General features: G+C 43.7%; 1 protein-coding gene across 3 annotated transcripts in view; it reads left to right on the top strand.

Annotated features, from left to right (window-relative positions):
* The window catches only part of TBC1D4 (TBC1 domain family member 4), an 88,381-nt gene continuing 68,379 nt past the window's right edge, over window positions 1–20,002 (top strand). The window contains exon 1 of one of the 3 annotated variants that reach the window (XR_014167303.1): window positions 1–735. Coding sequence is in view for 2 of the 3 variants with exons in the window: in XM_081907277.1 (XP_081763403.1) it covers window positions 286–735 (450 nt within the window). In the remaining variant the exon portion in view is untranslated. The remainder of the gene's footprint in view (window positions 736–20,002) is intronic. The other 2 variants (XM_081907277.1, XM_081907278.1) reach the window with 2 other exon arrangements.

The raw sequence follows: 20,002 nt of genomic DNA, 5'->3' as shown, positions 1-20,002 counted from the left end.
CCAGGCGAGACCCGCAGGAGCGCGGCGGGTGCTGGGAGAGGGTCGCTCCCCGGAGCTCTGCAGCACCCCGAGGGATCGCGGCACCGGGATCCATGCGCGAAGAGTCCGCCGCCCCCGACGTGCTGCCCAGGGCATGAGATGTCCCCTTGCGGCACGTTTCCTGGCCCGGGAGCCGCGCTGAGCTGCAGGTGACCTGCTTTCCGAGGGCCGCGCAAGGCTGCGCTCCTTCTTCGGACGCCGCAAAGGAAACCGAGGACGCCTCTGGCGGGCGCTCCTGCTGGCCTCATGGAGAAGGCGAGCTCGGACGGGGCGTTCTCTCACCCCCTGGAGCCCCCCGCCGACCCGCTGCAAGGCGTCGGCAAGGCGCCGTCGGGGGAGAAGCGCTTCAGGCTGTGGTACGTGGGCTGGTCGTGCCTGGACCGGCGCACCACGCTGCCCATGCTGCCCTGGCTGGTGGCCGAGATCCGTCGGCGCAGCCAGAAGCAGGAGCCTAGCGCCGTGCCCGCCCGCGAAGTGCTGCTGCTGCTGGGCTCGCCCAACCTGCGCTGCATCCCGTCGGCCAGCAGCGCCGCCAACCCGGCCGTCTTCATCTTCGAGCACAAGGCGCAGCACATCGCGCGCTTCATCCACAACAGCCACGACCTCACCTACTTCGCCTACCTGATCAAGGCGCAGCCCGACGACCCCGAGTCCCCGATGGCTTGCCACGTCTTCAAGGCCACCGACCCCAGCCAGGCAAGTCCAGGGACGGGGGGAGGGAGGGCTGGGGTCGAGCGATGGGCTGCGCCGCTTCCGCGCTTTGGCCGCGGGCGCGCAAGGGATGAAGAAGCGGCCCGCGCCATGCGGCGTCGCGGCTTCCTCGGCCCGCCTCTGCAATGTCGCGCGCGCCTCTTCCTCCTCCGCCCTCCCCCGAAGGAAGAAGGCCACGCGCGGAGTGTTGCCAGTCCGAGTGTGCAAACAAACCGCATTTGTATCCTTGCAGTGGTCCAGGCTAGGGCCGCCGCAAAGGTCTGTAACTCAAAGGGGGATTTGAACCCAGCTCCAAGGGTTCTTGCACCAGACTTGGGGAAACACCCCAAAGTAGAATGAATTCACAGACTGAGAGAATGTGCTTTGGTCTAGTCTCCTAAAGCAGACTGGCATTCTGGTGAAAATGATCTGAAGGCAAGGTGCACGGTAACTTGAGAAAAAGCATCACTGGACTCACTTGAGCTTCGGAGGAAACTTGCTTAGAATTGGGCTGCAAATGTAATGCTCAAAGTCTGTGATGGACAGCTAGGTCTGCACACCTTTTTACCTAGCTAATATTCCAGGAGAGTAGCGTTGTGTCCAAGGTGGTTCTCTGCAGAGTCTTCTCTGCCCTGTGGTTACATGCAGAAGGGAAAGTAACTTTCTGGTGAATCATGATAGGTTTCCAGATATGCAGAGATGTATATACCTGTTAATGTATAGCCAGGTGACATATTTCACTTACATGAGTGTGGTGCTGGGGGTGGCAGTGGAACTGTGGAAAAAGCAGTGTGAGAACGGCAGCCTGTACTTCCCTTGAGTTCTGTCTCCTCCTTTACAGAATGAGTCCCAGGAGTGACTGCATTCATGAAGGAGACTCTAACCAGGCTGTTCTCTTAATCCTGTAGTGGGAGCCAAGAGTCAAAATAGGGCAGTAGCGGGTGGAGCAGTAAACTATATGCAGGTCCTGATGTGTTTCTAATTAAACCCTAAAAATATGCCATCTGGATGCAAAACACACCTGTGCTTTCATTGCACCTAAATAAAAAACAAATTCTGGTGTAGCAGCAGCAGCAGCTGTAAGGGAGAAATAATATGATTTGATTTTCTGTGTATTGCACAATGCATGTTTACTCAGAAGAAAATCCCCACCCCTGGGAATAAATGTATATGTAAGAGCCTCAGTACTTATGCTGGGTAACTGTCACTTAAATGCTAACAGCAGGAGTATCCATCTTTGCCACTAAACCTTCCCTTCCAAATCGTTCTATTCCAGTAGGACACATTTTGGCCTTGCTGTACTTAATCTTGGTTCATTCCTTCTGCTACCCATAGTATTGTTGGGTATTTTCAGTTAACTTTCCCTAGAGCTCTCCCCATGTTATATCCCACCACGCTCTCATTGCATTAGCTTTAGACAACTCTAGCTAAGGGGATTTAAAAAAAAACCTATGCTTAGATACGGAGAATTAGTATCTTTGAAATCAGGACCCAAATCTAGCTCAGATGTTCCTTTTGAGTGATGAAACCTCTGTAACCGCTGCTTCAGGTGACTGGAGAGGAGGAAGGAAACACACACAGGAGATGTGAGATACCAAGTTGTGTTTGCTATGCAGGAGTATGCTAATTCTTAAGACAAATGCATTCAGATGCAATGGAGGAGATAGGTCCATGGTTTGGAGACCATGAGGTCTCCCCTGTTTATCACAGGCATCCAGTTGCCCCTTGTGACAACAGGATGCGGGTCTACTGTAGATGGTTTGATCTTCCGGGGCTCTCTCTATGACCTTGTATCTTGGACATGCATTTTCCTCATTTTTAATGGAAAAAACCCCATCATTCCCGAATCTTCAGCTATGGCGGGTGCTTCAAGGTGCAACCAGATGGGCAGTTTCTTGGCTTGGCACTTGCAGTTACAGGATGACGATAAAGAAATAACTTTATTTGTGTTGCTGGCTCATAGTGCTGCTGCTTGCCAGTATGTACTATCCTAGTGATGTGCAATCTGTCCGGGTTGCTTCTGTGCCGTAATAAAACACCAGCTGCACCTTATCTGGAATACCCTGAAGGCTGAAGCTGAGCACCTGGTTTTGGCTTGCTCTGGCCTCACCATATATACGAGATTATCTGGGAACCAGGTGTAAGATACTCTGAGCTTCTTGAAAGAAGTGTGGGTCTGGGGTATCAGATACTCAGTAGCCACTAAAAGCTTGACTTTAGTGACTTCTACCGGGGCTGCTTTTGAGGTCACATCTGTTGCCTAGAAAACTTGGTTGGCTCTATAAAGTTCTGGAGATCTTTACAAGCTTTTATTAATGCCTCTCCGTTCATGTGGCCTGCAGCAGTTTTGCAATCGCAGCTGCCTGCAATTTGTTCTATTTAGGGCAGGGAGGGACAGAAACATGGAATGAAATGGCAAGTTCTCTTGGTATAGATGCTCTATTTCGGTTAAACTAGCATGAGTTTTCTGCAGAATATCTTGGAGCACAAATCAAGTTAAAGGGCTATGATTCTAAGATAACTGCTGTTATAATAAGCTGAGCTGTTTGACGCACAGTGTAATCAAAATGCAATGAATTTCAAACTTTTTCCGGTTCTGATTCACTGTGACCCACAATTACCCTTACTCAGCTAAATAGTTGAAATGCCAAAACAACCCGCTTCAGACAAAGCTTAAAGGGAAATAATGCAAAGGAAGCAGGATATTATTATTTTTTAAAAAAATCGGTTTTCTAAGAATGGCTGGGTGCTTTGTTTTGCTTCACAAGGATTGAAAGCCAACTTGTTTGAAAAGTCTTGCTGCACAGCTAGTTGGCCACTCCTGTGTGGAATGCTCAAGAGAACACAGGTAACACAGTCTTCATCACTGTGCTAAACTATGGGATGGAAAGTTGAGGACCAAGCCCCCACGTTAGTTTTGAAGTTATATACGCCTCTTATAGAGCATCTCGCTTTAGCCATATAGTAGATGCACAATGGGACGCGGGTGGCGCTGTGGGTTAAAGCCTCAGCGCCTAGGACTTGCCGATCGAAAGGTCGGCGGTTCAAATCCCCGCGGCGGGGTGTGGTCCCAGCGCCTGCCAACCTAGCAGTTCGAAAGCACCCTCGGGTGCAAGTAGATAAAATAGGGACCGCTTACTAGCGGGAAGGTAAACGGCGTTCCGTGTGCTGCGCTGGCTCGCCAGATGCAGCTTCATCACGTTGGCCACGTGACCCGGAAGTGTCTCCGGACAGCGTTGGCTCCTGGCCTATAGAGTGAGATGAGCGCACAACCCTAGAGTCTGTCAAGACTGGCCCGTACGGGCAGGGGTACCTTTTAGATGCACAATGGATAGGAGGTTTATCTAAAAGTCTGCACTTTTCATGCATGGGGTCTCCGCTTCACAGATCTGGGAAGTAAGTCTCAAGCTTGTGCTAAAGCAAGTGCATTCTACAGGTTCAGCTTCACCAGAAATGGTTTAAAGAGATCACTGTGACTGAGGATTTGCTATGAGTTAGCTCAGTCATTTGGATTTATTCCATCACAGAACTACTTAAGCCGAAGCTCCTCTTTCCTCATTGTGACTTCCAGGAAGTCTGAATTAAATGTCCTTGTGCAGAATATTAACTTGCCCAGCATGCAGCATCACATCTGCACATTTCTCCTGTGAAGGACGTTTTGTGTCAAGCAAACATTCATGCCACCTGCCTGACCCATTAAGATGCAAGACTGGACTATAAATAGGTAACTCATTGTAGCTACGGGCAGGTCTGTCAAAAGTTGGCTTTTTAAATAGTAGGTTAACCTGGGAGATCTTAGTGCATAGCTTGTGATCAGTCACCAAAACAGTTCTTAGTAGAATTATTCACTGTACTGGTGTAGTAAGAGAAGATGTGTATGTGTGTGTGCACGCTCATAAAAGTGATGATAAATGTTTGGCTGCAGAAGCTATTACTTTAAAACTGCCCCTTCTATTTTCAGGCATTGTATAGTGTCTTCCTGTGGCCAAACTGTACATTATGGTTGTCATGTGTATTTTTTTTGTGCTGCGCTGCCCCCTGAATCAGCTGGTTTGCATGTCTTTTGGTGCTGCGCTGCTGCACAAATCAGCTGATCTGCAGAGTAGCGCAGCACCAAAATAGGCACATTTTAGTTCATGCTTTTCAAAAAGTGTAAAGTGTTGCCCAGTATATGCGTGCAACTATACAGTTTGTTTTGGCACTCACAACCTAGGAGCCTTGTGGCAAATAGCTTTTCTATCGCAGTTTCTAACACTGCCCTGGCCGCCTTAAAATTAAGGAAGGTTTCCAACATTTAACGTAGCAACATACAAAAACATCAACCCAAAGTGCCATTGTGAAACAAATTTTCAGAAAAGTCAGCTAAATATTCCAGGATGTTAGGAGATTTCTGAAAACGTTTCCAGAAATTTATGCATGGAAATTGCCTGATATGTTAAAGGAACAAAGTGCTTTATAGATGCGCCCTAGGCTTTGCTGTGTTCCAGCTCATTTCTCCATGTAGCTACCCCTAAATGACAAAAAATGCAGCATGTTCCGAAAGAACAAAACATTATGAACAACTTGTGTTTCCCTGCTGCATGACCTGAGAGTCAAAAGCACATTTAGAAAACTTCAGCCTGAGCACTTGTGATGGAGGCTAAGAGACTCCTGCAAGGTTCTGCTGGAATAAATCAGCTTGATGGCAGAAAGGCTTTGTGTAGGACTGAGATCTGCCAGACTGCGCATCGCATCAGTTTCCTGGAACTCTGCCAGGAGCCTGGGAGGGAACTGTGTTCTGAATGCTTCTTTATTAGGATGTACTGGGTACGAGTTTTGACCTCTTGTTTCAGGCATGTCATAGGAGGAATGGGAGCAACAATTTTCGGTAGTTGATCAGAATTAACTAGCAATACAGACACAGAATATTTGTGTGTGTGTGTGTGTGTGTGTGTGTGTGTAAAAGCAGATGAACTTTGCTTTTCCAGATATAGTTCCGGGTAGCTACTGGAAGTGTCACTTCCAGATCAAAGCCCAAAGGACTTCCTGTGTCTCAATATTTGAGTCCACGAGTGTCGGTCTGTGCTGGAATGCTACTTTATTGTGAAGTGATTTTTGCAGCCCACATTTTGATGGGTAGGTGCAGAAATGCCTCGTTCCCTGCCAGGGTGGATTTGATTTAAATCAAATTGTTTAAAACCATGATTTAAATCACTAGTCAGTAAGACTTGGTTTAAATCACTAGTCAGTAAGACTTGGTTTAAATCTTTTTTTAACCAAAAGACTCATTCTTGCTGCTATAATCTTAATATTTACAACCAGATGAAAGTTTCGTTTTTGGAATAATAAATTTTCAGAGTAGCTTTTACAGTTCTATCAAAAATTACTGATTTGGTTATACTACTAGAAATGCATAGATCGATAATTATGAAATTATTGTGAGGTTTACTAAGTTAACTGTTTATATTTGGACCATTTTCTGCTGTAGTTTATTGGAAGGAGAAAAATAATCGTTTAAACAATTTTTTAAACTAAAACAATAACATAGCATATGTATCCATGTTTGTTAACTGATGTGGTTAAACAATTTTTGGTTAAACAGAGTTTTAGCACACATGAAAAACTTACAACAAATCCTTCTTTCCTGGTGGGCTATAATGTAACTTAAATAGAAAACTGCCTTTAGAAGGATTTCCCCTCCAAAATCATCTTATTTTAAAAATCCAATTTAAATAAAAAAAATCCATTTTTAAAAAACTAAATCATTGATTTTTATCCACTCTGTTCTCGGCCCATGTCCCATTTTGGCACCGAAGGGTCCTCAAATGCACGCCTTGAGCCTTGAAAGACGCCGGTGAGGGTAGTTATCTCTCCCCTCACCAGAGTCTGAGATTATTTGGAAAACAGCAATAAATGTTGCTGTTTCTGAGTGATTTGAAAGCTCAGCACGATGCCAGGCGATACCCTGAGAGCTGAGACAGGGCTGGCCAATGGTAACCATAGATTTTGTTTCAGCGCAAAGGGCATCCCAAATATGTGGATCCCTGCAGTAGCTCAGGGATAGGGAAGATGTAGCCAGTAGTTATTGAACTCCAATTCCAATCAGTCCCAGCCAGCATGAAGGATTATGGAAGTTGTAGTCCAAGAACATCTGGAGGGCCAGATTCCCCTCCTCTGTGTATTCCTAAATTGTATATACACTCAGATTGAGACGTTCTGGATGTTATGGAGGGTACCTTAACAATTTTGGGGTACATTTTATTACATATCCTATCCTTGAGGTAGAGAAGAACAAATGCCCTGATTTTGAGGTTTCTCAAGCAACTGGACTGTTTTGGATTATATGCGATAGCAAAGCTGAGGGTCGTTCCCTAATAAATTTCAGTGCTGCAGTTTCCACGAGTCTATTTGTGGGGCCTGAAAAGTCTTTATATTAGCAAGCGGGAAACTTCAAAGTGAGCATAATTTTAGCTTGGCAATGCTTGGTTTAATTTATGGCTTCAGAATAGCTTTCCTTATAGAGGTTATGATTTGTAAGTGGAAAGAGTTACTCCTTTTAACCACACATTAAAAAGCACTCACAAAACTCTAATTTCTATTTTTTATTTTTCTGGCTGAAGAAGACTGTGAAGAGAGTGAGTTAAAATTTTTGTGTAAGACTTCACAATAAAGAGACGTGTAACCTTGTATTTCACTTTTTTCCCCTTTAAGGGTGAACATTAAATCTGATTTTGTTTTGTTAGTTGTACTAGTAATTTTCTTCCTTCTGAAAAAATCAACATTAAGGGGACAAAATAGATAGTTCTGGTCCATGATGTCTTCTTGTCTTTCCAAACAAAAATATTTGGGTAGAGTTGCATTTTCTAGCTCAGCATCTCATTATCTGCAGTGGGCTATGGAGAAGCTAAAGAATTGGCTGTGCGTGGCACTGTGACTCAGGGTGGAATCAGGGGCAGTTAATTCTCAGAAGAGTTGTGCATTAAGTATTTAGTGGGTCATTCCATGTTGTTTCCAGAAGATCAGGTCACCCTCCTTCTTGGATGTTGATGAAATTTGCTGTACAACCTTCCCTTATGGTTGAAAGAAACCCCCTTAAATCTCCCTCCTCTATCTCAAATGGTTTTAATTTTATAGCACTTCGAAGTTTCGTTAAATCTGCCTTGTCTGTCCCTCTTGAGACCCTCGGCACAAGATACCCTTGTGTACATTTTACAATGGTACCTCGGGTTACATACGCTTCAGGTTACATACGCTTCAGGTTACAGACTCCGCTAACCTAGAAATAGTACCTCCGGTTAAGAACTTTGCTTCAGGATGAGAACAGAAATTCTGCTCCGGCAGCACGTCAGCAGCAGGAGGCCCCATTAGCTAAAGTGGTGCTCCAGGTTAAGAACAGTTTCAGGTTAAGAAGGGACCTCCGGAACGAATTATTTAACCTGAGGTACCACTGTATTTTTTTCTCCATAACCAATGATCAGATCTCTTTGAAATTTTACACAGAGCTCAATAAAATGATGAGGATTTCAGAAAAAAATACACCAGCACTCAAAAGATCTTATAAATGCCTATTTTTAAAAAAAATAAATGCACTTGTAGCCTAGTTTTTTTGGTGGAAAAACTAGGTTTAGAAAACCTTAATTTACAGCATGTGGGCATGATGTAACCAAAAACTTTTGATGTTGAAAATTATTGCAAAGACAAGTTCTTTCTCAACAAAGAATGAAATTTATGTTTTTTTATTCCTTGTAATAAAAATTTTACTTATTTTGGACATCGTGGGAGGGAAATGGCTACTGGATAGCCATTTTGTACAACTTTCCTATAAGATGATTCCTGGAATACTGTAGGAGGAAGCTGGAATAAAAATTGGGACAAGTTCTAATACAAGCCATTGTAGGATGCTACCATTAAAAGGATAAAAAAAAATTCAAATGGCAAGTTGTAATCTAAAACTTAAATATTAAAGAACAGTTTTCTAAAGATTATTTTTCTTTCGTTCCTGATCTGCACTGAGGGAGATATATGTGTTTGGGCTTTGGCCTTCCTAAGTAGACTGCTAGCAAGCTCCATTTATCAGGGATACCATTACTTCCACACACCCCTTTTGTTTCTGAAATTGCAACAGAGGAGCCAGCAGGTAATCAGATTTGGCCGTGGGGCCTGCAGTAGCTAATCTGTATTTTTCTGGTTCCCGGCTTATATTTTCTGCATTAGAGTCCAAAGCTGAGAGTATACGGTAAGCAGATTTACCAATATATCTTAATTGAATGTGAATTGCAGAATCGCCTTCCTTAAGTTTGCTGATGTTTGTCAATATGTGTGTAGGGCATTATTTATCAAAGATGATGATTTCAATTTTCAGTCTTTGGGGATCTGAATGTTCAGAGTGTGTATCACAAATGGGATAGTTTGTCCAAATGAAACAAATAAATTGAGGGGGGGGGGAACAGATTGGCTCTGAAAAATTGGGGGCTCGCTCAGAAAGGAAGCAGTTCATTTTTGCGAACTAACTTTTTTTAGTAATCAATCACATGTTATGGATTCTGGATATAACCAGCCAGTCTTGCAAGTAGCCTGTCTAGAAAGTTCTGAGTTCAAAAGTGCCCTCAGCGCTAGGCTTCTGTTTCCCCAGGAGTATATGAAAAGAAACAACCCAAGAAATCTTAGTTGTGAAACTGTGCAATAGCTTCTTCTATCTAGTTTTTCATCTTCCTCTTGCACGACAGCAGCTTTGCATATATTTTAGGCACCTTGCGTCAGTGAGTCAGCATAACCTACTTAATACTGCAAAGAAAGATAGCTGGCTGCTAACGTCGTAGGATTTTAAAGGACACTGGATTTGCCTGATATGCATGCATTAAAAAAAAATATTAATCCTGGAATTGTATATAAAAATAGCAAACTCTGAGTGTGGATCTTTTTGTAGCCAAAAACAGCACCATCTAAGCCCATGAAAGTGGTATCAGTAAGCTTAAAGGTACCGCTGACAGTTAAGTCCAGTCGCAGACGACTCTGGGGTTGCACGCTCATCTTGCTCTATAGGCCAAGGGAGCCAGCGTTTGTCCACAGACAGCTTCCAGGTCATGTGGCCAGCATGGCTAAGCCGCTTCTGGCAAACCAGAGCAGGGCACGGAAACACCGTTTACCTTCCCACCATAGTGGTACCTATTTATCTGCTTGCACTGGTGTGCTTTTGAACTGCTAGGTTGGCAGGAGCAGGGACTGAGCAATGGGCGCTCACCCCGTCACCCCTGGGCCGCAACCCCAGAGTTGGCCACAACTGGACCTAATGGTCAGAGGTCCCTTTACCTTTATTATTATTATTATTATTATTATTGGAGTGGGGGTGGTCCTACCTGTGTCTCTAGCACCAGTTATAGAAAGGTATTTTTTGGGGGGGGTAGTTTTATAATCTACCTTTTACCCACTGTTTTTATGTTATGCTTGTCTGTACTTATTGTTCTTGTTTTGCTTTGAAATTGTGATCTTAACTATTGTAAGGTTCCCTGAGTAATATTTGCATGATAGAAGGGCAGCATTAAAGTTCTTGTATAAATAACCGTAGCGTAGAAAGCCTCGGGCCAGTAGCAAGTTGTCGCTTCTGCTGTAAGTATCACAGGGATAACCCACCTGGGGAAAAGCAGGTCATTGCTTTCCAGATATCCTCATTTCCCTTTTCCCTGACTTGCATTAAAAAAAAAATACTTCGAACGATCCCTTGATTGATTATCAAAGTACTTGTGCTAAGTGTTTTTCAAGCTAATTTAACATGATAACGGTGAATTTCGAGAACACCAGCCATATGGACCTTCTAAGCTGGCATATTGAATCACATGCTGTGTCCCGTTTTTCTGAAGTGCTAAGTTAAACTTGATTGTTGTAAAGTCAATATTATCCCACTTAGATAAGAAAAGCCTTTTATTCCTCCAAAATGGACTCTGGTGTAAGGAAGCAAAAGCTCAGTGATGATGGCTTTCTTTTTGTTGACATAGCTGAGAACGTACTGTACTTGTAAGATTTAAAATTACTCCCATTCAGCGGAATAGAACAATGTAACAACAGGATTGTTTTTTTTGCAGGTGGTAAATATGGATGTTCTGTTAATAGTGAACTCTGTGTGCTTTGGACTTGTTAAAGGGGCTCTTTTTAAACACCCTCCTCTAGTTTTCTTCTAGTTCTGTAGTGTTGCAGACAAATTGGACTTCTTTGGAAAGTTTAATTGATTTAGCTATAATTGATTTAGCTACATGGGCTGAAGGCAACATGATTCAGCTGCCCAAATTTGACTGCCAACGAGCGCCAGTTTCTGAAATCCCTAATGTCTGTGTTTGAGATAAAATGCCACCAATAATAATTCTTGTCCAGTGCGCTTGAAATGTGCCCTTGAAAAATGTCCTAAATCGCTCAGAAATTCTCCTTGGTGTCATTAAATAGCAATCAGTCTACAGCAGTGTTGTGATCTTATCTTTATCCTTCACAATATTATTTCTAGCGCAGCCAAGGATAGATTGCACAGCACCGTATGAAACATGAAATTTATTATGGTGACAGACCAGCTTGAGAAACACAAATGGAACCAAAATCCCAATAGCAAAACAAACATTTAAAACAATATACAACAATATATTTTAAGTTTAAAAGTGCAATAGGCATATAAACACATAAAAACTTTAAAGTAGACTGTCTTAGAGAAATGGCCCAGTGTTGCCCGTGGATCTGGTTTTGGAAATTTCTTAACAAACTAGATTGAATCGGGATGGTCTGCGCCTACAGATCTGTGCGCAGAATCTGGCAACAATCCGAGTCGTCTTGTGGTCTTTGCCTAACCGGAGAAGATCGAATTTTTGCTTTACCGGAAGGTCAGTAAGCCTCACCAGCAGGGTCAATGGTTTCTCTATGTGCCTCATCGTAAAAGGGACATCTAAAAAATATGTGTTCAGGGCTTCCTATATCCTCCAATGGACAGGCGCAAATTCTCTGGCCATATGAAATATAAGTTTCAAGCTGATTGTAAGAGAGCTTTATTCTTCTTGGTTTCCAAAATCCACAGTGTAGCTCTACTTTCTGAGAAATTCGATGGGGAGACGCTCACAACCCAAACCAAATCCGTCCATGTTATTTTAATAAGTTCGTTTGTGTTATTGCACTTGTCAGGCTCCATCCTAAGAAGGTTTTCGCTCTGTGTGGATAGCTTAGTTGGTTAGAGCGTGGTGCAGATAACAGCAAGGTTGCAGGTTCGATTCCTGCAAGGGACAGCTGCATGTTCCTGCATTGCAGGGGGTTGAACCTCTGGGTCCAATCCAACTCTCATGATTCTGTGTCCAGGTACACTGCATGGCTGTATAGTTTAGCATGGGGAAGGAAACGGGTGGCTCATAGTATAGAACTAGCTCATGGGTAGGCAGCCTAAGGCCCAATCGCCTTCAAAATCCGGCCCACGGATGGTCTGGGAATCAGTGTGTTTTTACATGAGTAGAATGTGTCCTTTTATTTAAAATGCATCTCTGGGTTGTTTCTGGGGCATAAGAATTTGTTCATTCTTCCCCCAAAATATAGTCTGCCCCCCCCCCAAGGTCTGAGGGACGGTGAACCGGCCCCCTGCTGAAAAAGTTTCCTGACCCCTGTACTAGCCCTTGCAGTCTTTCCACCTTTCAAAGGTCCTGCCCACTTCAGTTAGTCCACCTATTATTATTATTATTATTATTATTATTATTATTATTATTATTATTATCATTATTATTGGAACTGCACCCATCTGTCTGGGTTGCCTCAGCCACTCTGGGCAGCTTCCAGCAAACATAAAAGCATAACAAAACATCAAACATTTAAAACCTTTCCATACAGGGCTGCCTTCAGATGTTGTCTAAGGGTTGTAAACCTTGGTTCTCAAACACCTTGGTACTCAAACAACTTGGAACCCAAACACTGCAAACCTGGAAGTAAGTGTTCCGGTTTGCGAAATTTTGCAAAGTCAAATCTGCTCCGATTTGAGTGTCACGCTGCTGATTTGAGTATTACGCTGAGGTCTGTCTGTCTTTGCTATTTACGTATTTTGAATTTTTGTTTTTGCGGCTCTTTTTTGTTTTTGTCACTGTGACTGTGTGGAACCCAGTTCAGCTACTGATTGATTGATTGATTGTGTGACTGCAGCCCATTGTTTATCGCTTTCATTTTATGTATCAATGGTCTCATTACATAGAAAAATTCATGTTAAATTGCTGTTTTAGGGGTTGTTTTTAAAAGTCTGGAATGGATTGATCCATTTCGCATTACTTTCTATGGGAAAGTGCACCTTGGTTTTGGAACATTTTGGTTTTGGAACGGACTTCCAGCACGGATTAAGTTTGAGAACCAAGGTACCACTGTACTTATCTCCTTGACATCTGATGGGAGGGCGTTCCACAGGGCAGGCGCCACCACCAAGAAGGCCCTCTCCCTGGTTCCCTGTAACTTAACTTTCTGCAGTGAAGGAACCACCAGAAGGCCTTTGGAGCAGAAATCGTCACTTTCTATATTTTGTAGGTATGTAGCGCTGTTTTTCAGACAGTAATCTGGGAGCCCGTGCAGTTGGGACTCCACCCTCCAAACTCCACACACACACACACACATGAGTAATTTCTTTTAATACAGTTGGCATTACCAGACAGGAAGGGCTTTTCAAAAGGATAATTTTGGACTAGAGGACAATTATGTCACTTTTGGTAGTACCAAATGCTAGGTAAAAATAAGCAGGGTGAGGGTGTGGTTTTTCCCCCTTCCCCTTTGCAACTTTGCCATGCCAAAAATACCATTTGATTGAATTAAAGCATGAGCACAATTGCAGCCTTGAAACAGCAGCTGTTCTCTCTGTGCTGCTGTTTGTCACGGGAGTTCCCGCAAGGTCAGTAAAAGACTCTTTCCTCTCAGAAATGGCAGGGATGAATGCATCCCACATGGCAAAGTGTAACCTTGCTGTTTTTGAGACTTGAAAAAGCATCATGGCCAATCCAATGCCCTTTTAAAACGTGTTTTTTTGGGGGGGGGTAATAATGGGTTACTCTTGTTTTTATTATGTATTTTGTGATTTTTATATTGTGATTTTTATGTTGCAAACGGCCCTGTGACCTGTGGTTATTGGGCTGTATAAAAATTTAATAAGTAATAATAATATTAATAATACTTTATGTAGTGGATATTGCTTCCCCATGGGCACTGGTTAGGGAGCCTATATTTGTGGAAAACAGAGGCCACCTTATTGCCCAACTGGACCATTAATCCAGCAGTTAGCATCACCAAGCATCAGCATCACCAAGGGATCCTCTACTATTGGGATCCTCTACTAATGGATCACCAAGGGATCCTCTACTAATGGCCCAACTGGACCATTAATCCAGCAGTTAGCATCACCAAGCAGTTAGCATCACCAAGGGATCCTCTACTATTTTGCTTGCCTATTTCTGGTCCACACTTTACCATGGGAAGAGAGAGCTCTTTACTGCCAACATCACAGCATGGAAAGTAAGAGAAGCCATGGTAGTAGGTTTGCCACATTTCAAAAAGTGAAAATCTGGACAAAAAAGGTTGCTGAGCTTTTTGGGGCAAAGCTGTTGGGATTTCACTGAGCTATTTTTAAGGAAATTTGCCAAAAAATCTGCACTTCCAAAATGGGTTGCTCTGCGTCCAGATTTTCCCGGACACTTCAGCAAATTCTCCCCGGACACTGTTTGCAACGGCTGAATCCTGGCTATGTCCGGGGTTGTTGTTATTATTATTATTATTATTATTATTATTATTATTATTAGGGTGGAGGTGGTCCTACTTGTGACTCTATCACCAGTTAGAGAAAGCTTTTTTTGGGGGGGGGGGTAGTTTTATAATCTACCTTTTACCCACTGTTTTTATGTTATGCTTGTCTCTACTTATTGTTGCTGTTTTGCTTTGAAATTGTGATCTTAACTATTGTAAGCTTTCCTGAGTAATATTTGCATGATAGAAGGGCAGGATTAAAGTTCTTGTATAAATAACCCTAGCATAGAAAGCCTCTGGCCAGTAGCAAGTTGTCACTTCTGTTGTAAGTAACACAGGGATAACCCACCTGGATAAAAGCAGGCCATTGCTTTCCAGATATCCTCATGTCCCTTTCCTCTGACTTGCATTAAAAAAAACAAAAAAACTTTGAATGATCTCTTGATTGATTATCAAAGTACGCAGGCTGAGACCCTACCTGCCCGCAGACTGTCTCGCTAGAGTGGTACATGCTCTAGTTATCTCTCGCTTGGACTACTGCAATGCGCTCTATGTGGGGCTACCTTTGGGAGCGGCCACCGAGACCATATAACACCGGTCTTGAAAGACCTACAGTGGCTTGCAGTACGTTTCCGAGCACACTTCAAAGTATTGGTGCTGATCTTTAAAGCCCTAAACGGCCTCAGCCCAGTATACCTGAAGGAGCATCTCCACCCCTATCATCCAGCCCAGACACTGAGGTCCAGCTCTGAGGGCCTTCTGGCGGTTCCCTCACTGTGAGAGGTGAGGTTACAGAGAACCAGGCAGAGGGCCTTCTCGGTAGTGGCACCCGCCCTGTGGAACGCCCTCCCATCAGATGTGAAGGAAATAGACAACTATCTGACTTTTAGAAGACATCTGAAGGCAGCCCTGTTTAGGGAAGCTTTTAATGTTTAATAGATTATTGTATTTTAGTGTTTTGTTGGAAGCCGCCCATTTTATTATTTATTATTGTTATTACTTGTGCTAAGTGTTCTTCAAGCCTAGGAGTTGGCTCTTATGAGTGTAATGCTGAAGATAATAAATATTCAAAAATGCCAAACTGTGTGCTCAAGAGAAAAACCAGAAATGCACAGCCTTTATTTAATGAGATTCTTGTAAACATTGCTTTGCAGACTTGTTTGCAAGTTTACTTTAAACAGCAAGATTCAAATATTGCACATGTGCAGACACTTAAGCCATGTACACATTACTGGCTTAAATCATAGCTGGCTCCTTTCCCCCCTGAATTCAGCTCAAAGCTGGTTTGGGGAAAACATCCTCAAAATACAGGATACACATGGACTGCGGTCATTGCCGTATGTACTCTTCTTCCAAAACCAGCTCTGGATGCAGTAGAAACAATTCCAAAAGGAGTTAGTCCAAGTCTAGAAGTGATGGTGGCTCCAATAAAACTGATATTAGTGCATTTCAAGCATGAATCTAAATGCCAGTGCATAACTTTAAAGCTGGCCGGCAGTTGTGGGAAGAAAGGAGGAACCATATTTAGGGAACACTGCACCTCCCTTAAATAAGATGCCTTCTAGATTTATTCCAAATATCTGCAACTTCTGTGGCATGAATTACTGTATTTTTCGCCCTATAGGACGCACTTTTTCCCCTCCCAAAATGAAGGGGAAATGTGTGTGCGTCCTATGGGGTGAATGCAGGCTTTCGCTGAAGCCTGGAGAGCAAGGGGGGTCGGTGTGTACCGACCCCTCTCTCTCTCCAGGCTTCAGGAAGCTATCCGCAAGCCTTGGAAGCCCACGGGAGTTCCCGCCGGGCTCCCTAGGCTTGCGGATAGCAGCCTGCATGCCGAAACCTGGGGCGCGCAGCAGAGCGTGCCCCGGGCTTCGGGCAGCTCTCCACAAGCCGTGGGAGCCCAGCGCGAAGTCGCGCAGCTCTCCCACGGCTTGCGGAGAGCTGCCTGGCTCCCTAGGCTTGCAGATAGCAGCCTGTTCTGGGGTCGGGGGAAGCTCGGGCTTCCCCAGCCCTGCGCCTGGGGGGGGGGGGAATATAAAAAAAATTCTTTATTTCCCCCCAAAAAAACCTAGGTGCACCCTATGGGCCGGTGCGCCCTATGGGGCGAAAAATAAGGTAGTTATTAATCAAATATCATTAACAACAAAGATTTAAGCGACAATTTGCTTTTCAGTAAAAATGTACAGATTCATCTTGCAAATTATCGTGTATTCTTGTGTCCTCAATTAAGCCCTATCAGCTTGTTCCTAGGTAAATGTGCATAGGATTGCAGTCTAATTTTCCCTTTTCTGTCATACAGCCTGCAAGGTATTGGGAAGTTTTTAATGTTTGATGTTTTATCAGGTTTTTGTATTTTGCTGGAAGCCACCCGGAGTGCTGGGGAAACCCAGCCGGATGGATGGAGTATGAATAACAATACAGTGGTACCTTGGTTTTTGAACATAATCCGTTCTGGAAGACCGTTCGACTTCCAAAACGTTCAAAAACCAAGGCGCAAAGGGCAGTCCACAGAAAACTGAAAAAAACCACACATGTACAGTGGTACCTCTGGTTGCGAACGAGATCCGTTCCAGAGGTCCGTTCGCAACATGAAAAGAGTGCAGCCTGCAGGGGCGTGTTTGCACACACGCAGGTTGCGATTTGCTGCTTCTGTACATGCGCATGATGTCATTTTGCGTGTCTGCGCGGGTGGCAAAACCCGGAAGTAACCCTTTCCAGTACTTCCGGGTCTCCGCAGGACGTAACCTGAAAGAACGTAACATGAAGCAAACGTAACATGAGGTATGACTGTACATGCGCAGAAGCCGTTTGACTTCTGAGGTGCGTTTGAAAACGGAAGCATTTACTTCCAGGTTTTTGGCATTCAAAAACTGAAACATTCAGCTTCCAAGATGTTCAGAAACTGAGGTACCACTGTAACAACAACAACAACAACAACAACAACAAGTTTAAGTAGTGTTTAACATTGGAGTACAGTGGTACTTCAGGTTACATACGCTTCAGGTTACAGACTCCGCTAACCCAGAAATAGTGCTTCAGTTTAAGAACTTTGCTTCAGGATGAGAACAGAAATCGTGCTCTGGCTGCGCGGCGGCAGCAGGAGGCCCCATTAGCTAAAGTGGTGCTTCAGGTGAAGAACAGTTTCAGGTTAAGAACGGACCTCTGGAACAAATTAAGTACTTAACCTGAGGTACCACTATAGTCCATCATTTTCTAGCTTTCCACCTTCAGAGAGCCATTCCCACAGTGTCTTGTCTTATGAAAAACCTGTGTGCTGTCCCCAGGACTCTGCACATTTCAGAATATTCTGGTCCATGTTTTCAGGGTGTGCTCTTTGCTTACGGAGAGCATTGCCCAAGCCTGTTTCTCAGCACTCGCCTGGGGCTTTATGTTGCAAAGTGAGATCAGGAACTGTGGCCAAGATGCCTTTCAGCAATGCTCCCATGCCACTATTGATCTCACAGAGGAATCCCAGATCCCTGGCACACGGCACGAGAGCCAGAGGCAAAAAACAAACACCGTTGATAATCAAAATAACTTTTTAATTATTCCAAATTTCTGAACGATCTCTCAAACCCTCATGTTAAATATTTTCCACTACACGGCTTTTTATATTAGGAAATAAATAGGGTTGCTAGCTTGTTACAGAAGAGGTGCAGCGCAATCCTATGGGTGTCTACTTGGAAGTAAACTCCATTGAGTTTGATTGGGCTCATTCCCAGGTCCGAATGCAGAGGATTATATTGTGCAAATTTTAGTGCGTTAATCGGTCAGTTTGAATACATATAAGTAAAAACAGAATTTTTGCAGCAAGAAAAAAAATCTTTATTTTTATTTGCACGTTGCTATAACATGCATTATCAGAAAAAGCATTCCTTCTGTGTGGAGGATAACCAGTTGCAATGGAGGAAAAAGCTCCTGCAGCTTTAATAATTGTGTAGAAGCAAGAATTTCAGCAGGTGCAGTTTGTCAAGCACCTACAAAAAGTGCACATATGCTTTCTCCCTTTGCATCTAACCTTCTTTTGTGTGGAAGGAGAGAGGAAACAGTTTTTAAGATGGTACTTCCCACCTTCAGTTTATATAAGCAGAATGATTTATTTATATAGAAATCAGCAACTCAAATAATCAGGACAATTGGATTTTTGTCAAGTAGCAGCCTTACGAATATATTTCTTCCAAAATCCAAGAGGGCTTACTCCTAGGTAAATGTGCATTGGATCGAAGCCTTAATTGATTAACCAGCAATTTACTCCTAAGCGTAAATGTCGGAGTGACCTGAATTTTCTTTTCCAAAACAACTCTTACATCAACAAGTTTGCCCCAGCCTGCAAGATGACTCTGGTAAAATAATTCCATTGATGATATTTATACTGCAACGGTGGCTATCTTTAGTTGCTGCTGCTGCTTAAAGTCCTATTTAGAGCCACAAGATGAGATGACACTCGACACCCCAGCTCTATCACCCTAATACTTGTTCTTTAAAAAAAAAGTAGGCCAGAAATGCAAAATGCATACTTCCAAGTAGCCTATTTGCTTTAATTAGAAATGGGCATGCATGAGTTAGCTTGCTGAAAACAGAGTCCGCAGCTCAGCACTAGAAGTTATTCCATTTGTGTGCCCCTTTTACAGTGGTACCTCGGGTTACATACGCTTCAGGTTACATACGCTTCAGGTTACAGACTCCGCTAACCCCGAAATAGTGCTTCAGGTTAAGAACTTTGCTTCAGGATGAGAACAGAAATCGGGCTCCGGCGGCACGGCAGCAGCTAGAGGCCCCATTAGCTAAAGTGGTGCTTCAGGTTAAGAACAGTTTCAGGTTAAGTACGGACCTCTGGAACGAATTAAGTACTTAACCTGAGGTACCACTGTATTAAGTGTCTGTATCCCTTTCCACACCACTTAAAGGTAGTTTTCTCCATGTCTGTAGGGAGCCTAATATATAGTGTCTGGTTAAAAGAAGGAAAACGGGCCCCTCATACCTTTGGCAGTGTGGAAAAGGGGGAATTTCAGCAAGGGTACATCTCACGACAATTGCATCTTGCCCTCTTTTCCGTGTGGCCAGCCTAGATTCCCCCTCTCCCTGTAGATCAGATGTGGGGAACCAACCCTTGGCTCTCTTGATGTTGCTGAAATACAAACTCTATCATTCCTAGCCATTGGCCATGCTTGTTGGGGCTGTTGGGAGTTGTAGTTCAGCATCTGGAGGGTCAAAGATCCCCTGACCACTGGTCCTGCCAGCTAGGGATGATGGGAGTTGTAGTCCAGCAACAGCTGGAGACCCAAGTTTGGAAAACCCTGGTCTAGGCCCAGTGTTTGTAAAATCCATTGGTTGGCCTATCTGCTTCCCTGATCACTTGACCCAGATCTTTGCTATTGGGATTCCTTCCTGGTAGTCCTTGCGAAATGTTTGAAATGGTACTCCCCTCTGCGATTGAATTATGTGCCTCTGATGACATCTCTGTACATAAATCAGCTTCCACTACACTCTTCCACCTGGTCTTTCTCAAGTGACTTACATACTAGAGTACGAATTACGTACGCCTGCTGCTTCTGAGCTTTTTGAAAAG

Source organism: Podarcis melisellensis, assembly GCF_964234715.1.
Source record: "Podarcis melisellensis genome assembly, chromosome: 4".
Classification (NCBI taxonomy): domain Eukaryota; kingdom Metazoa; phylum Chordata; class Lepidosauria; order Squamata; family Lacertidae; genus Podarcis; species Podarcis melisellensis.
This window is presented reverse-complemented; position numbering and strand designations above follow the sequence as displayed.